The sequence below is a fragment of the Microcebus murinus genome, chromosome 12 (assembly GCF_040939455.1).
Source record: "Microcebus murinus isolate Inina chromosome 12, M.murinus_Inina_mat1.0, whole genome shotgun sequence".
Lineage (NCBI taxonomy): Eukaryota > Metazoa > Chordata > Mammalia > Primates > Cheirogaleidae > Microcebus > Microcebus murinus.
In genome coordinates, this window is record NC_134115.1 from 60707534 (window position 1) to 60726942 (window position 19409).

Sequence of the window (19409 nt, forward strand, 5' to 3'; positions counted from 1 at the left end):
CTGAAGGTAAAATTTCAGCAGAAGAGTAAAGAGCCTCACTGCCAGTGAGTGGACATACTCAAAGCGCACTCTGTCTACGGGTGGTCTCCGAGGGACGGGGCAGTGGGGGACACACCTGGGGCCTGGAGGAGAGGCAGAGGCGCAGGGCAACGCGGTGGCCGGAGAGCGCATCGTCCACAGAGGCACAGCTGCGGGTCGGAACCAGGGCAAGCTGCTGACCTGGCTGCGCCTCGGCTGTCCCCAAAGTGAGGGTCACACCAGCCCCTCCTGGGGTCGTGAGGCTGGAACAAGAGGACCCGCAGCCAGGGCTTACGCAGGGCCCAGGGTGGGGCAGATCCCAGCATGTGGCAGCTGGGAGTGTCGGCAGAAAGAGACTGCCCTTATGAGCCACAGCGGGTGACATCCTGTCTGTAATGACTGCAGGCTCCTGCCTGGCCAGAGGCTGCCCTGTAAATTTCTAGGTGCGAGTGGGGATGCTGCCTCCTGGCGCCTGCCTGGGAGGGCCCTGCAACTGACATCCTGCTGGGGGGGGGGGGGGCCCACACTGCCTGCCCTGTGCCTTTCCTGCCATGCACGAGGTAGTGCTCTTGACAGACAGCAGCAGTGGCCACGACAAAATTACAGCCCTAAAAAAACCAACATTAGAAAGTCAAGGACTGGAGAGAAGACAGGAGTGTCCCTAACCGATGGGAACGTGACTGAGTACGTCCAGAAAGCAGGCACGGAGCCAGCCACTGGAGGGGAGACCCGCCGAGGGAGGCGGTGGGGAGTGCGCCGCCTGGGGGCAGCCGTCCCTTCTCAAGTTAGAGAGAAATCCACAAACAGGGACGTGGAGTTGGGGGGTGCACGGGCTGCCACAGCTGGAACATTTCCAGAGACAGGGAAGGCCACATTACGCTTTAGAAAGGATCCATGGCTGTGACTGGCAGACACAGAGACAGAGCTGATTTTAGAAATAAGAGTTAACAGATTTGGTGAGATCGTCCTCTGGGAGATTTCACTGTGTAACACACCCCCAGCGAGCTGACAAAAACGTTTTATTAGGAAAACAAGTTCCAGCCACTTGAAGCTGAGCTGTCCTTGGGGACAGGCCTGGAAGTGGTCTCCGGGGAGGCGCTGCCCGCTGCCTACCCCTCCCTGAGCGCAGGAGCAAGCCCGCTTGCAGAGGCAGGGCAGACCGGCTTCAGGGGCCGCTGGGTCTGGGTCGTTAGGGATAATCCCTGGTGGTAAACAGGAGAAGCTTCCCCAGCTGCTCCTCGCAGAGAGAAAGGCAGGCGACCCCGGGTCGAGGATCAAAGGTGAGAAAGGCAAGGGCGCCGGACCAGGGGCGCCGGCACTGGCCAGCCCGGCGGCAGGAGGCTGTCCACCAGCAGCCAGGCTGGGCTTGGGTGGTCCTGCGGGGGCTGGGGCCAATTGCTGGGCCTGAGCAGGCCTTGCCTGGACTGAAAAGAGGAGCCAGGCAGGGGCCTTCTTGGGGCCACGCTGGACCTTGTGGAGCTGGTGGTCAGGTCAGGACCAGGGGGTCAGGGAGGCTTGACCATGGCCGGTCATCCCAGCCAACACTCATCAGCGCATCTAGTATTTACTGGCCACTCACAGCATCCTGATCTCACGGGGCTGATGTGGGGAGAGGGAGAGTCAACACACAGACACGGGAAAGGATTTCGGATGGAGACAGGTGCCATGTAGGAACACTGGGGCTGCACTAAGGCAGTGACTGGGGCGGGGGAAGATGCCGACCGACTCAGGAATGAATAGTCAGGGGAGGCCCCGAAGAGATGACATTTGACCTGAGACCCCGTATCATGAGATGGAGCCAATCATGTGGAGAGACAGAGAAAACATCTCTGCAGGGGGAACAGTAAGTGCAAAGGTCCTGAGGTAGGAAAGTGCTTGGGGCGTCTGCACAGCAGAAAGGCGGTAAGAATGGCCTGAGCACGGTGACCGGGGGTGTGGTATAGGATGAGGGTGGGACAGGAGCAGGGGCCAGTTATCTGAGGCCTTGTGGCCAAGGGAAACAGTCTGATTTTATCCTGAGTGAACTGGACAGGAGTAAGAGTCTTAAGAGAGGCTTGGCGCAGTGGCTCACGCCTGTAATCCTAGCACTCTGGGAGGCCGAGGCGGGCGGATTGCTTGAGGTCAGGAGTTCGAAACCAGCCTGAGCAAGAGCGAGACCCCGTCTCTACTATAAAAAAAAGAAATTAATTGGCCAACTAATATATATAGAAAAAAAATTAGCCAGGCATGGTGGCGCATGCCTGTAGTCCCAACTACTCGGGAGGCTGAGGCAGCAGGATTGCTTGAGCCCAGGAGTTTGAGGTTGCTGTGAGCTAGGCTGATGCCATGGCACTCACTCTAGCCTGGGCAACAAAGCGAGACTCTGTCTCAAAAAAAAAAAAAAGAGAGATATTACATGCTGTGGAAGATCCTACAGAAGACCAGCCAGGCTGCCCTGAGAGGCAGCGGAAGACAAGGTAGGAGGCTGCGCATGGGTTCAGCTGGGAGGTGGCCGTGGAGATAAGGAATGGCTGGATTCTGGTGGTGTTTTGGAGAGAGCTGGCAGGACTTGTGAGCCGTAACTAGCTAGACGGGATGTCGTTTATGGAGATGAGAAGCTGGGCAAGGATCTCTAGGAGATCAGGAGCCGGGTTCCGAACATGTTATGCCCGATATGCCTATTCGTCAGCCAAGTGGGGCTGCAGGAGGGCAGCGGACGGTGGAAGCAGCAGTCCTGGGAGAAGTGTGGGCCGGGGCTGCACACCTGTGAGTCACCGCCAGGGTGCCGGGAGAGGCGACCAGGGAGAGCGTGCACTTGCAAACACCCTGGGAAGTGTGGCCTTCGGGTCAAGCCGAGGTGAGAAGCCAGCGGAGGAGGCAGCAGGAGTGGCCAGGGAGGCAGGAGGAAAACCAGAAGCAGAGTCCCAGAAGGAGGGCACGGTCAACTGTGCTGCATGGAGGACAAAGGGGACATCCGGGGACCGGGCAAAAGAGGGGAGCTAGCTGTGGTGGGTGTGAGAGAAAGGGAGGTGACGGAGAGGGGAGAAGTACCCACAGCTCTTGGGAGACTTTGTTCCTTCATCTGTTGACTGGGCTCCTCTTACATGCCAGGCACTGTTCTGGGCACAGGGGAGGCAGTGGTGACCTACACAAGTCCCTGTCCATCATGAAGCTTCTGCTCCCCAAGAGGAGCAGTACCTGGAGAGGGATGTCAGTTCAAGGGTATTTTATTTACTTACTTAAGGAAAGCTCATGACTGGAACATGCGTGTTCGCTGATGGTAATGATGTGGGAAGGAGGGGGTGCTGGGCTGCCTCCAGGAGGCGGGGGGTGGGGGTGAGGGGGACACGACTCCCTGAGCACTGGAGCGCCCTTTCCACCATGCCAGGAGGGAAGGCAGGTGGTAAGGGGTACCCAGGCAGACATGTGCCTGCCGACCCTCGGCCACCCTGTGCAAGCTGGGGCACACCCCACAGTGCCTCGGTCCTCAGTCTCCGCCTTCTGCCTTCCTCCCCGCCGGGGCCAGGCAGAGGAGAGCGCAGACTCGAAGGTGCCTCCTGAACTTTGAAGCAGCATCAGGCCAGGTGGGGGATTAAGTGAACCTCTCCACCTGGGTCACTGGGCTCCACTCGAAGTGAGAATTTACCTCTCAGGCGATGAGTCAGGGCTCTGGAAGGCCAGGATAATCCTGGGGAGATGAGACGACTGGGGAGGAAAAGCCAGTCATGACTGTGGACTTGGCTGGGGCCCCTGGCGGGTGGGGATGGGAATGAGGCTCAGTCGGGGGTGGCTGAGGGCGGGTGGGCTGGGCCCCGGCTGAGCCCAGGCGGACCAGGCCGCTGCGGGTCAGGATGCTTGCTGAGCAGCGCCCAGGCATTTCTGGGTCATACTTTGAATAAAAATGTACAGTTTGATCATAAATAAGCCAAACCTGCCCCCTAACCAGCCTGGCTGTGAGGATTAACAATACGGGTGGGAGCGCCGCCCCGATGTGCTCCGTGTGGCAGGAGCGGGCGTCACAACGGAGGCTGTGGCCTCCCGAGATGACAGCACATGACATCATTCGGAAAACCCTGCATCCTGCGCCGAGCAAGCATTGACTGTGGTGCCAGGGCCAGACTCCCCGGGCCTGGACTAACACAGCACACGGCGTGCACGAGAAGGGCTTGCAAACCTCGTCTGGTGTTGGCGACTCTCTCGGCCTTACGAAGCGCCTACTCTGTGCCAGGCGCGTGCTAAGGGTGGGGATGAGGGAAGAGGAAGAGGAGGGGAGGTGGGGGAGAGGGCAGGGTCTGGGTTGCCGGGGGCACTCAGGTGGGGTGCACTCTGAGCTGTGAAGACTCTGCACGTCTCTGGGCCCCGATTTTCCTGTCTAAGCAATGGGGATGACAGCCACGCTTACTGCATCCGCTTGTTAAGCAGATGTTACACCTGAGGCACCAGCACCAGGTTCCATACCTGCTTTAGCAAGTCCCTGAAGCAGCTCACTCTGATCCAGGGATGTGGCATGGCTAGAAACCGAAAAGCAGTTTGGGGGCAATCCACGGAATGAGCGGTGGACTGGGAGAGGGGACTTTATCCTGGAGGCAAAAGGAAGCCACTGACAGCTTCATAGCAGAGCAGGGACCTGTGCATAGCGAGGCCCTGGCAGAGCAGGGGGATGGGAACCGTGGTAGAGGGGACGGGCAGGAAAGAGCACAGCACGTGCTGGGAGCAGCCAGGAGAGGGCACAGAACAGACGGGACCTGACCACTGACTGGCGGTGGGAAGTCCTGGCCAAAGGCCTGAGAAAACCCACATCCAGAGTAGAAAGGCCGTGCCCACCTCATACCAAGCAGATGTGGAGCAAGAACATCACCGGAGCTAGAAAATTAGTCTAATTTACACTTTGTTTTACACATAATGGAAAGGATTTCGTTTATGCTCCACTTTTCTAAGAACTCATCTGCTGCACGGTGAAATGAGAAACTAGGATGTAGAAGTGAGGGCTGGACCACACAGATGCTTCTGCAGTCCCTCCTCCTGGCCATCGAAGGTGAGCATGGCAGCACAGCCTGCAGAGGACAAGCTCGGGGCTGGTGTCAAGATGCACGTTCTAACCCAGGTATCCTTTGACCCGATGGCGGCTTTGGCCTCCCACGTGCTTAGCCTGCCCGTCCGGAGGCAGGGTCAGACTAAAGGGCCTCAGGAGCGTTAACATGCTCCCCGTCTGAATGTTTAAAAGAAGATAAAGCAATGGCTGGGGGACCTGGGAGTTCATCAGGCCAGAACTTACATTTGCTTCTCCAGGGGAACGGCAGGGTCCACTCTCTCCCCCAGGATCCCACAGAACTCAGGGCTCCCATGTTTGATGGGCTTGAAGCCACCTCCAGGAGCACGAAGCTGGCGCCGCCGGTCCCGAGAAGGCGAAGGGGATGACTGCCGCTTCTCGGTGCCGTTAAACTGGGCTGTGAGGGGAGAGAGAGAGAAAGAGCTCGGTTACCCAGGGCTCAGTACAGCGGTCACTGGTGACACCTGGCAGGGGTAACATTTAGCCATTCTGGTTAGTGCTGCAAAATCTGCAGGAGGAACAGTTTCAGGCAATGCAAAAACATGGCTCAAGAGATTCTGGCTTCCTAAGACAGGACATTCAGGTACAGTCCGAGCCAGATGGTACATCTGAAGGGCTGGTTGAGTCTCCAGAGGCCGCTGAGCTCAGCCTTATCTCTGCAGGAGTCTCTTCTGCAACCTCCAGCAAGGGGGGCATGGCACTCCCTTGGGGGGTTCTGTCCTCTGCACAGTTCTCAAGCAAGAAAGTTGTTCCTCATACTGTGTCAGAAACTTGCCTCCAAGTGGTTCTGTCCTCCTCCCATCTCACCTAAGGCCACACTGGCCACACCTGCCCCTCCCTGCTGGGACACCCCTACAGACCTCCACTTGGGGGCCATGCTGCATCCCCTAAGTCTGCTCCTCCTCATGCAGATCCCCTGCCTGGCCCAGGCACGGCCTGCCCTGACCTGACTCACTACTCCCCCTCCCCCACCCAGCGAGGCTGGAGCCACGCACAGCACAGGCCAGGCCTGTGGGAGCATCTTTCAGCCCCCCACACTTGGGGAGGATGCCCCTTGAGAGCAGGACCCTGGAGACACCCCATCAAGAACAGAAAATAATGAACTGAAATTGGAGTTGCCAAACAGTTCCTGGAGACCAGGTGTTCCAACTTGCAAGTCACCTCTCTGAACCTCAGTTTCCTCTAAAAAACAGGGATAACGACAGCACCCACCTCATGGGGATTCAAGCAGGTGGTACACATAGAGATCTTAGCAGAGTGTTGGGCATGGAGTTTGTGCCCTATGTTATAAATATTTACTTTTATTATTATCACATCTGCTTAATGCAGACACGGCACTGGGCACGTCACCTAAGCTACCAAACTCACGTGACCTGAGTTCCTCTCCTGAGTCTGCCAGGGACAAGTCTGCTGGGTGGCTTGGCTAAGTTACTCAACCTCTCTGAGTCTGTTTCCTACCTGGCCAGGATGTGACAATCAGCTGAGAGGATACACCCAAGGACCCAGCACGCAGGGCATGTCAAGCAAACCCAGCCAGGGCCTGGAGAGCAGGGTCCTGAAGCTGAGTGCAGCTGCAGGCCCACGGGCACACATCCTTGGCTGAGCCACACGTCGGAAGGAATGTCTGCTCTAACCAGCAAGCACGGACGTGGCGAGCTGTCCCCCAACCCTGGCCAGACGGTCCCGACCAGACACACAGCAGCCAGCCCTCGTGGGTGAACCCGTTCTATGTCTCGGCCACTGAGCACTCTCCTCCACCAGGAACTGTGGGGCACTGCTGTCCCTCCAAGACACTCTCCATCAGCCACTACAGAAAACAGCAGGAGGGGAGGCTCCCCTCAACAGGAGGCCCTAGCCACGTGAGACTCACCCGCTCCCACGACTGTGCGGAGCACACGGCCAGCCCGTCCGCCCAGTGGTGAGGTCTGACAGGTGGTCTGTCCACCTGTGACATCCCTAACCACTCTTTCAATGCGCCAGGCACAGTTCAAGGCCAGGGAAATAGCGGTGAGCATGCAGACAAAAGTCCCCGCCTTGAGGAGCCCAGAGTCCCAGGGAGGAGAGGCAATGAATTGGTCAGTGTATCAACAGCTAGTGACAAGTGCTGTGGAGAGAGCACAGCAGGATGGGCCTCGCGAAAGGGCCATCCGATCAAAAGCTGAAGGAAGTGAGGGACATTCTAGGCAGAAGGAAGAGCAAGCTTGGGGGCCCCAGGTAGACGGTGCGCAGAGCATCACAGAACAGTCGGAGCAACTGGAGCAGGCGGGGTCGGGGAGGAGGCAGGGCCAGGTCATCCAACATCCCTGGCCTCGGGAAGGACTCTGGCTTCATCTGAGACCTGGACGGTTGCTCTGCCGTTTGGTGGAGAAGGTCTGCCCAGCGCTCTGCTCTTTAACGGGACTGCAGTGCTGAAGAGAGACGCAGGCAAGGGGCACTTGCGAACACACTGGACGTTCCGCTCAACTTTGCTAGGAACTTAAAACTGCTCTAAAACAATAAAGTTTAGTAATTAAAAGAGAGAAGGAGAGCGCGAGAGTGCATGCACACAGGAGAGCAGGAAGTGACGGTCAGCGGTGCGGGACTCGCCCACATATTGCAAATGAAGCACGACGGATCCTACAAGAGGATCCAGGGTGACCACAGGCTTTTGGCCGGAGCAGTGGAAGGATGAGGCTGGCATTTCCAGAACAGGAAGACTCACCAAAGACTAATTAAGCTTTGTGAGAAGGACGGAGGCCAAACCCCCACCTAAGCCAGGCTGGCTGCATGGTGCGGGCAGACTTGTTGCGGGCCCCGGCCGTCCTCTCTGGCCACAGCTCTGTCCTGTGTCCAACAACACAGAGAGAGCAATGACCTCAAGGCCCTCCCAGGGGACAGGCCCTGGGGCTGGAGTGAGAGAAAGCCCTTTCCCTTGGCTGTTGGGGCTTTCATGGCAGTGGGGCAGGTAAAGCCCAGAGCTGGGGCCCTGGCACACACGTCACCATAAGCGCCCGCCTCTCCCTGGCCACCCAGCAGCCTGGACCTCCCCCTGGGGCTTCTGAGGAAGGATGGCAGTCCTCAGTCAGCCACGGGGTCCCTGTTCTTGAGTGGGGCTTGGAGGAAGGCGAGAAAGAGCAGGTGCTGCCCTGAGCACCTACCCCGAACAGCCCTCAGTGGGTGACTTTGGGCAGGGGTGAGCCCTGGGGCTGGAGGGACAGGTGAGGACCAGGTCTCGGGGTGGCCCCTTTCTAAAGACCTTGGACTTGGTCCTATGGATGGGGATGATCAGAGACCTGACTGCTGATGGAGGGCTGGTTTGGGGGCAACCCCAGAGATGGGGACACCAGTTAGGGGAAGGTGATGGAGGAATGCAGGAGATCGAGTCCCACAGCACTGGACCACTTGTGGGGGTGAGTCAGGGAAGTCTGTGTGATGCCCAGATTCCTGGCTTGGGGAAGGTGAAGCCCAGTTGAAATAGGCACAGAGGAGACGGGGTCAGGGAGCGTGGGACCCACGTGCACTTCTCACACGCCTCCCCGCTGCGAACCTCCTGCCTGTCAGGAAGAGGGAGGAGGCAGCAGCAGCGTGCTGGCCCTCGAAGCTAACAGTACACTGAGGGGCAGCAGAGTGGAGGGGAGGTTCCAGACTTAGTTCTGCCACAGGCTCAGGAGGGACCTGTGAATTGTTAAGTCACTTTTAACCTGATATCCTAGGGCTCCTCTGGCTAAAATCAGGATTTGGAGATCTCTGCCAAGATAAAATCCCATAATAGACCTCCTGCCACACAGAAGGTTAGCAGAGAGGCACGGCCCACTGTGGGCCACCGCATCTGCAGTCTTGGACACTCAGGAGGCTGGGGTGGGAGGACTGCTTGAGCCCAGGAGTTCTAGGCTGCAGTGCACTATGATCACGCCTGTGACTAGCCAGAGCACTCCAGCCTGGGCTGCACACCTGGACTCTAAAAAAAGAGTGGCATGGACAAAGACTGAGGAAGGAACCCAACACAAGCTCCTTAACACAACCTCCAAGGCTCTCCCAGACCTGGCTGCCTGTCTAGCCTCTGGCCTCACCAACCTCTGCACCTGAGCAATTCTACTTACTTATTACTCTCCAGGGTTATCCTTCCAGGCAGCCTCCCAGGACTCGCCTGGATCCTAGCCCATGGCACCTGCATCACCAGTTTCCTTGTCGGGCTCCCTGCCCCCCCCCCCCCCCCCCCCCGAGGGCAGGGCTGTGCCCTATGTGCACATCCCTCAAACCTACTACAGTAGCTGCAATGTAACAGGTGCTCAGCGAGTGATTAAAGGAAGAAACTTAATGAGCTGCTGTTTTGCTTTACTGGGAAAAATATCGGTTTTCATGCCAGATAAATTGGATAAAACCTAATAGCGTCCTAGTCAACACTGTAATTCCCCAATGAATTAATTTATACATTTGCTGGCAAGCTTAATAATATAGCCACATATTTTAGAGAGAACAGGTGGTGATGAATGACAAGCTTAATTAGGCAAATCATTGCACCTAAAATACAAATATACGAACTCCGAGTGCTGTGCTTCGGCAGCAAAAGAAAAAATTTTAAGAACAAAAAGCTCTAAAACACAACTGCTTTCATTCCTTCTAATTAAGTTTCTCTTTAATCTACAATTTAACATGGCAATTCTTTTAATTTAGTGATTTTTCCGCAAAAGATAAAGACACAATCCCTCAAAAGAGTATCTGCATTTAGAGAAAAAAAGAATGCTACCCCTGTGAGCCATTAGAACGACAGAACCTAATTAATTCCACCTATAGGCAATTAAAAGTGGGAGTGAGAGTCCTGCAGGAGCGGGAGAGACTCAGAGCCGGGCAGGATGAAGCCCTGGGAGCCCTTCAGACTGGTTCTGATGATACTTCCCAGAGTCCTGGTGGTGCTGGGAGAGGTGGCCCAGTTAGTGTCCTCCAGAGCTCAGCCAGCCACCTTCTGGATCACCCCAATGACTTCCCCAAAGTTCTGGTCCAGTGACAGGACTCATCCTTGGGGACCAAGCTGAAGTGTCCCTGTCTTCAGGGAAGCCGTCCTGGTGCTCCCATCTGGACTGGCCTTGGCATCTGGTGGTCCCCTCTCTGCTTTATTACACATTTTATGCCAATCAGTCCTGAAGCTTGGTCACTGCCAATGACAGACAATGGCATCCAAGGCCCCATGTTAGCGCTAGTCCTAATAACCCTGCCATGAGGGTGGTGGGCAGGGAATGGAGTCCAGAGGAATGGAGGAAGGGTGAGGAAGACCTCCTCCAGGGTCCAAAGCCAAGTAGCAGGGCGAGATTCGAGCCCAGGACTGTGGGTCCGAAGGGCTTCCTTCCCTGCCAGGACACCCGAGGGCTAGGCTGGCAGGGGCTGCGCCTCACTCATCTCCCCTCTCTGCGGTGCACTTTCCACTCTAGGCCTGCAATGACCGCCCTCCTGCTCCAACTGGATGACGTCTAGAAGCCTCCAAGATCAGGCACAAATGCCATCCCCTCCACAAAGCTTCCCCTGATCCTAACTGTAGAGAACCAACTTCTTCTTGGCGGCTTACAGCCCCCAGGATTTACTTCTCTTTGTCTTCTCCAGTCTGTTGTCTGTCCCTAAACTCACAACACCTTGCATGGAGCAGGTGCTTAGAAAATGTTTGCTTACATGAAGTAAATGTTTTCCTTCAGGGTCCATCTCCTCCCTGTCCACTGTTCAGAGAGCAACCTCCAAAAAGCCAACAGACTTGTAAAGCACAGCTCTCCTGGGCTCTCAAACCCTCGCTGGCTCCCCAGTGCCCCTGGACAAAAGGCAAACTCACTCTGATGTTCAAGGTCCTCAGTGGCTCCAACATGACCTTTCAGATCCATCTTCCCCTACAGGACCCCTCTGGGTTCCACACCCACCCATAGGGTCTAGTCCCAAAGGACGGGAGGTCCCCAAATCCATCATCTGCCTTTCTGCCTTTACTGTGGCCATGTCTACCCTCTAGGATTCCTTTCTTCACTATTTCTGTCTGCAAAAATCCCAGCTCTTCTTCACAGCTCAGCTCCAAAGCTACCTCCTGGGGTAAGATTTGCCCTAGACCCCCTAGGTGGAATTCTCTTCTCCCCCTCTGAGCTCCAAAGTCCCTTGTGTACATCACTGTCCCAGCACTGGCCTCTGTAACAGTGAGGTATGCAGGTGTCTTCTCAGAACTGACGGTAGGCAGCCAGCCTCAGCCCTGAGCCTTGCGCTTGAGGATTCCAGCCCTGGGCGTGCCTTTCCCTGGGGAGGCGCAGGGAGAGAAGAGCCAACAGTCCGCCAGACCCCCTCTTGTCCTCGCCACTGACCAGGCTGTGAGTGGTGGCCCTGAGTGAGGCCTTGGGCCCCAGGTGAGACCTGCACTGTTCTCCAAGTTCAGGCTGTTTGGCTGCTTGTTTCTGGCCTGAAGTCTGCGACCCTCCCGGTTGTCCAGTACGGACGGGAGCTGCAGAGGCAGTGTGGCTTAGAACCATCAACAACAAGACACTGTGCACAGACCGACTTCAAGGAGCTCTCGGCTGCCAGAGGCTTCTGGAGCCTCTCAGTGGATGAGCCGGAAATGAACATGAGCTGTGTTTATAAACCACAGGGGGCTGACAGGAGGGGCCTGGAGACTGTTCCGGGCCTGGTGTTTGTTCACGGATGTCCCATTACCCTGAGAAACAAGGGTGCACAGGCAGCGTCAAGGCACCCAAGGCCCTCCACGCAGTCCTTGGCAGGGTTCCTGCGCACTGCCAACTGCCAGGCTGGGGGTGTCTGTGTGGGGAAAGGTGGGTGAGGGTGGGGTGGAGGGGCACAGAGGGCTGCTGCCTGGGCAGTTGGGAAACCCCAGGACGGGGCAAGGAGGGCAGACTGTGCCTTGGTTTGGGAGGTGGGGTAGACTACATGACCCCCTATGAAAACGCCATAAACTTTTACAGCAATGCACAAACACTTATAGATGACTGAAACACTCTTCTCATGAGAACAATGCACTACGTCATGTCACCTGACCCCCATCAACACACAGACAGACCAGTTATTAGAATTCCCATTTTACAGATGGAGAAGGCGAGGCCCCTTCTTCCTTCCGGTTCATGAGCAGGCCTTACTCACCCCCTACCCTGCCTGCCTGGTGAGTGTTGGCTCTCCTTCCAGGGAAGCTGTAAGACAACGGGTGGCTCAGCAAATGTTTGGTTTGGGTTTCCAGGAACGCCAACAAGAGGCCTCTGTGTTCACCTCGCAGACACACGCAGGCCTCGGGGCACTGTGCTGACACCCAGCGTGGGAGGTGCCTGGGAACAGAGGTCCTCATTGTGCAGGGAGGCGGCCAGCGATCCCCACAAATCGGGCGGTCGGGAAGGCTGCACGGCAGGTGCTGGGATGCTGCCTGGGTTCCAGGAACACCGTGCATACATGTCCAAGCCTGGGATGGGTGGGGAAGGCAGGCCTGGCAGAAGAGGGTGCCACCGCCTTGGTCCTCCAATTTGTGACTCCCCGGAGGAAACACGGACATAACTCCTGGGTGTAAAGACCCCCTCCCCCAAGGGCTGCTGCTTGGCTATAGGAAATCCAAAAATGAAGCCTGACTAAAACGATGAAACAACCGAATAATAATATGGCTGCCAAAGCCAGCCATCCTTACGGTCATAACTCACTTCATAGGTAAGAAATGGAGAGCTGCAAAAGGGACTGATTCGCCCAAAGTCTAAAACTAGACTTGAACTTGGACTTGAATCCTGGAGGCCCCTAACAAGTTCAGCATAAATCCTGTCTACAGTGTGATGCATGCTCACAACAACAGAAGTAACAACAGTGATGCATCTACTGAGCACTCGCCGTGCCCCGACTCCCAGAGCCTAATACCACCCCCACCTTACAAATGAGGAAACGGACACTTGCCCGATCACCCTGCCAACAAGTGGCAGCACAAGGCTTTAAATCCAGACTCCCCTGGCCCAGCATCTGAGTCCTAGGTCAGACATACCTGGGGCCTATTCACGACCAATGCAGTATGTCTCCTGACACTTTTACCCACAGAACTTATTTAGAATCCTAAGGCCTGGGAAAGGGACTTCCCCCCATCCTGAGGGCCTGTGTGGAGCAGGCTGGGCAGTTATGGAAACGAGCCTCCCCGCCCATGAGACCCAAAGCCCCAGCCCAGCTGTGTATGTCTCTGCTACAGCTCACTGCAGATGGCAGCGGGGAGGTAAGGAGACAGGAGGGGACAAGCCAGGTGCTGGCCGCAAACACAGCTCACATGGTGCTCCTGCCACACACTGGCACACCAGTCATCCCACCCCCAACCCGGCATCAGGATTCATGGCCAACCTTCAGACAGGCAGGGACACATGCTGTTTGCACTGGGAGTGCAAACCAGAGGTGGCAGCCACAGCGGTCAACAGCCGCTCAGAAATGCCCTCCCTGGAGGTCTCCTCAGCCTCATGTGAAGAGGAGACAGGTGGGCGGCATACAAGAGTGACATGAAAACAAACCATCCCCATGCAAGCAAGCCACACGATTATCTGTGTCTTCTAGCGCCCCTAAGATAACTTGGGGTTGGTTTTCCTGAGACCTGATTTACTCAATAAGTTAGCAAACATCTGAGTGCTCGTGATGTGCCAGGCACAGATCTAGAAGGAGCAAGACCCAGGTGGGAGCAAGACAGGCAGGGTCTCTGACTTCCTGGAGCTTAAACATCTCCATCCACATGAAGATCTCTGACCTGCCAAAGACAAGGGCAAAGATATTCTACCAAATCTTTGGGTTTTTTTCACACAGGAGACCAAGGCACACACAGGAACATGTCTATCAATATAATTGGCACATGAACCAAACCTATTAGACACGGATGTTTTTCTTTTCTTTTTTTTTTTTTAAGTTACTAAATGAATTCATTCATATGTCAAATAGAAAAACCAACTGGAAAAACCTGTCCCTCAGTCACATATTAGCCAAAGGAAGCAAGTGATCCCAGTTCTCACTGAAACCCCCCCCTTTCTGGGCAGACCTGCTGTTCACACGTGTTAAACATTAATTACAACTGTTACTCATTACATAGCAAAAAGCTTTCGGTACAAACATGACTGTTACTTTCCTCGCAGGCCCAAGGCATTCTGGGAAGCTATGCAGGGGACAGGAAGCATCATGGGAGCCCCAGGGCACCAGTTGTGAGGAGGCGGCATTCGGCTGGGTCAGACAGATGGCGGCCAGGTCTAAGATTCTCCGAGGAAGGCTCTGCAGAGGCCGGGCCTGTTTATTCTAAGCGTACGAGGATGAGTCACGGCTCGGCGGGAATAGCGAGTGTGGAGCAATGTCCACGCACATGGCGCGGCCTTACCAGCTTCAGAGCGCCTGCATGCCACCGGGACAGTGACAAATTATGAGGACAACATGGAGCAGGTGCAACTGCCATCAGTACAAGGGGAAGGGAATGTTCCAACCGACCCTGTCCATACTCAAGATATCAATGCAGTAGCGACAAGAGCTTTGCAGACAGACTGACCTGAGTTCACTGCTGTGTGACGGCATGCAAGCTGCTCACCCTCTCTGAGTCTCAGAATCGTCATCTATGTGATGACAACGAAGCAACTCTCACTTTGCAGGGCTTCACGGGGTTAACCCATGTCAGGCTCATAATTATTGCTCAATAAATGTTAATTTCCTGTCTACCCCTCTCCCCCATAGGATTATCTTAAATTAGCCAATTGAGCTGGCTGAGACATGATTCACAGTCGTTTAGGAAACAGACATACTTGGGACCTTTCCCTTTCTCTGCCCTTCAGCCTCACTTGATGAGGCCTTAAAGGTATCAAAACTCAAGAGGGAGGCTGGCTAATGGGTGAACACTGTAGCATTAGCGCCCCACAAGCTGACAGTGACAGTAGGTATCTGGTTGCTCCAGAATAAACCATGTAAAGGGTGCAGCAGGCACACAGGGGAGGGGTCCCAACCCTACCTGGGATGAGAGTGGAGAAGGGATTGGTAGTGTCAGGGAAGGCTTCCTGGAGGAGGTGACATCTCCACCCTCACCCCACACCTAACACATAGCACACACCCAGTAGGCTCTAGGTTCTCAAAGTGAGGTCCCCAGACCAGCAGCAACAGCTGGGAACTTGTTAGAAACGCACATTTTCATGCCTCACGCCTGGACCTACTGCACTAGGCACTCCGGGTGGGCCCGGCAACCTGTTTCACACTTCTCCCACATGACTCCTCTGCACGCACAAGTTTGAGACTGCTCTAGGCACACAGACCCCTCCACAAGCCTGTCAGACCCAGAACAGGGAGGGGGCAGCGGGCGGAGAGGCAGTGGGGACCCGTGGCTCAATCCTCAAGGACTGAATAAAGAATGGAAAAACGGGTGGCTCGTGGTCAGAGCTGCCGCTGGAATGGAGGTGTAGGGTTTCCTGCACCACCCCCGCTTCTCATTGCCAGGCATAGCTGGGAAAGAGCTTTGTAAATGGGTCCTCTGGGGGCCACTAAGTACCTTTTTATGCAGTACTGATTTTATATTAAATTAAATTTCATTGAATATAGCGAGCCCTCCCTGAACACCAATAATAATTATTATATGCATGACCCTTTAGGGCTTATAATATCTTTTAATCCAGATCTTTACCTTTAATTAGTCATCACAGAGATCCACTATAACAAGAGGTGTGATGATCCCATTTTATAGATGGGTAAACTAAGGCTCAGGGAGACTGAACAGCCTGCCTGAGGTCCCAAAGCTGATGAATGGTGGATGTTGTGTGTGAACTTGGGACGGTCTGACTCCTGCCCCATTGGGTCCTGCCATGCAAGAAATTTCCTAAATTTTCTAGGGCTGAGAACCCACCAAGGAGCTAGTGGGGAAGACAGACGATTACCCAAAGCGACTATGATGAGCACTGTTTGAGTCACACGTCTATCTGCCATCTTTGCCAGGACGCAGACCTGTCGCTGGCTGAGCCCAGGGCACTGCCTGAAAAGTAACTTCAATCTTCAGACAGCGAGTCGAAAACAAAATGACTTTGTTTCTCAAGAAGGTCTGGAGGGTGCCTTTATCACATCCTCCCCAGAGGTCTGGTTCCTCAAATAAGCGCTCCGATTACTTTCTTCTCAGCCACAGTGCAAATTACCGAAGACACAACTGTTAACTCTAGTCACTGGATTAAAAAGAAAAACGCTGATGTCTCCTCCAACATGTGGCCTGACTGGCTCTGCCATGAGGTTCTCCAGTAGTTTCCCTCCCCTCTCTGGGTCTCAGTTTCCCCAGAAGGACAAGGGGGATCGGGCCCCTATGGCATGTTCCCCCTGCCCCGTGCTGAGTGGCAGCAGAGCACGACCGACCCGTGGGAAGGTGCTGGCCCGTCATCCACGAGGAACTGCCGGAACCTGGTCCCCTACAGAACCCCCGGCTGGAACGACTCCAAGTAGGAGCCCACAGCCGAGTACCGTACCAGCGGCAGATGTGGGAGGAACTGGTGCGAGGGAGTGAAAGGTGCCCTGCCTGGCGATGTGGAAGGGTGGGAACTCCAACCATACTTCCTGCAGCGTCTTGGCGGCCAGACACTACCTGGATCGGGGCAGGGGCTCTGGAGTAGGACCTGGCAGGTTGGCAGCCTGGCTCCGCTGCTGACCCTGGCCCTTCTTCTCTTTGGACCTCAGTTTCCTTAGCTGTGAAAGGAGGAAACTACCTCCCAGAGGGCGGTGACGAGGATGAGAGACAATGCCCTCTGGAAGTGCTCAGTAAACGCTAACGATGATGCCAGCACTGTGCTGATGTGATACTCAATAAGCCTCCGTGGTGGGGACTACTGGTCTCACTTCTCAGGTGAGGAAACCGAGTCTTGCAGGACAAGTCCAATTCCAATCTTTGCACTGGCCCTTCCGGGATGTGAAGATACCAGATCTGTGCCACCCCCACCCAGGTCTGTTCCTACAGGCTGTCCACACCCTAGCACCTTGGCCCTCCCCACGAGCCCGCTTTCCGTGCAAGCTCCATTTGTCCAAGTTACAATCTGTGCCACAAAGCCCAGGGGCTGGCCAGATTTGCCACACCAACCTGCACCCCCCCAAGACAGTGTGACACCATCTGAGGCTCCTTGTCCCCTTCCCCACACTGAGCAGGGAATGCCACACAGGCCTCATCTGGGCCCAAAGCAGCATCTGGGGAGTTGGGAGGGGACAGGGCAGAAAGGCCATTTCTAGGCCCACCTGCTGGCCTCAGAATTTGTGGCAGTGAAGACCCCGAGGGGTGATTCAAGGCAGGCTGGGGGCAGAGTACAGCCAGCTCTAGAAGACGGTGTCTCTCCCAGGTGGGAAGTGGGCAGACAGCTTGGTGGCAGCCACCCCACCTCTCTGTGGACAGAGGGGCTGCAGCCCGCTTCACGCGGCCAGTGGTGAAACCTGACCGTGCACCTGTCCTGGGGGCTGGGGTCCGGCCAGTGGGCGGGGGTCTGGCTGAGCCCACAATCGGCTTCCTGGAGGGAGCGCAGGCAGTGGATATCCTGGGCTCTTTGAGCAGCTTCTGACGTTTCTCACCACCAACTCCGAATCTTGGATTAAATGCTGGCCACAGAATTCTAAGTGAAAGGAAGACTTTTCATTCCCAAGAAGCTGCCACTCGTGCCCTGCCATAGCTATTTTCACGGCAACTGGGAAGTGAGAAGCAAGCCTTCCTGCGGGTGCAGCCTGCAGTCCCCAGATGGGAAGGGACCGACTTCTACAACACTGGCAGAGAAGGGCGACTCCTATGGAAGGTGCCAAAGAAGTGCCTCTCTCCACGAGCGCAAGGCAGGGCAGCGCGCTGCTTCACGCACGCAGCGAGCTAGTCCACTGGCCTCCCTCTCCCCGTCTCTGCCCAGCACGCTGGGCTTCAGAAGCATGGACGCAGCCTGGAGCTGACCACAGACCAACAACCCAGGACACGCCCTCTGTCATCAGTCCTGCCTCCCTGACCCTTTTGCTTGCACACCCCCAGTGCGGGAAGCTCATTACTACACACAGTCAGGTCTAACTGAAATTCTTTCCACTCACCTGGGTCCTGCACCCCTGAACTCCCTTGTTGGCCAGCCCAGCTCTGCCCTCGGGAGGTCCCCCACACTCTACACCCTTGGGAAATTTGAAAGCGCTGACCCGATTCCTAGCCCAGGTTGCTTCATCCAGGCTAAACCTGCAGACGCAGCAAATATGAGAGGTGAAAAAAGAAGGTAACGGTTTTGCCCAGCCAACTTCATCCCACACAGCTCCTCCCCAGCGGTGAGTCCTGTACCCCAGGCTCCCGGGAGCCCCCCAACAGAGCTCCCAAGAGCTGAGAAAAACTGCATGAGGCATTTCCAATGGGTATTGTGACAAGCATGAGGCCCAGCCAGGCCCTGCCCTACTCTCTGACCACACCAGTGACTTGCTAAAGCCCGGGCGTGTACACTCGCACTCACCCGCACGCGTGCACGAGAATGTGTGCTCACACGTGCACACACCGCACGGACTCAGGTGGCAATCCTCCCCTTCATTCCTGAGTAGCCACACTTCCAGGTTTACAAACAGGGCCATGACGACACTTCAGCAATTCATTCAAGCTGCTTTGATTATTCCTCAATACCTGAAAAGTGGCCCACCCACCTCTCACTCCACTTTTTTTCTTTTTCCTTTTTCTTTCAGCATATTACAAGGGTACAACTGTTTAGCTTCAAGTGTGTCTATCCCCCAGACAGCGCACATTGCACCCATTAGGTGTGAATATACCCATCCCTTCCTCCCCCTCCCACCTGCCCAACACCTGATGAATGTTACTGCCATATGTACACTAAGTATTGATGAGTTAATACCAATTTGCTGGTGAGTACATGTGGTGCTTATTTTTTCATTCTTGGGATACTTCACTTAGTAGAATGGGCTCCAGCTCTATCCAGGATATATAAGAGGTGCTATATCACCATTGTTTTTTGTGGCTGAATTAGTAAGTACTCCATGGTATACACATACCACCTTTTATTAATCCACTCATGTACTGATGGGCAATTGGGTTGTTTCCACATTTTTGCAATTGTTCTCACTCCACTTTCACTCAAGGGTAGGAAACAGCAAGGGTGCTTCTCATCTACCAATGCTGCACCTGTCAGGCTCTGCCCACATCGCTCCAGCCCCTAAGTGAGACAGCCTCCTCCTCCTCCTCTGCCCCAGGAACCAGAACTGAGCCAAGAACTGCTTGGGAAAAGCACAACCAGTGTCTGCTCTGCAGCAAGACACACAAAGGTGAGTGACTGGATGAGACACAGACATGGACATGATTTTGCATCTATCTTCTATCAACAGCCTAAGTCAGACGGATAATGACACCTGTGACAGCAACTCAGCGACACACAACCAAGGCCAAATGGATACCTGTGGGCTCAGATAT

General features: G+C 55.3%; 1 protein-coding gene across 1 annotated transcript in view; it reads right to left on the reverse strand.

Annotated features, from left to right (window-relative positions):
* Positions 1-19409, reverse strand: part of SHB (SH2 domain containing adaptor protein B) — a 134512-nt gene that overhangs the window by 23481 nt on the left and 91622 nt on the right. The window contains exon 4 of the mRNA XM_012769056.3: positions 5273-5444. Within this exon, the coding sequence (XP_012624510.2) occupies positions 5273-5444 (172 nt within the window). The remainder of the gene's footprint in view (positions 1-5272; positions 5445-19409) is intronic.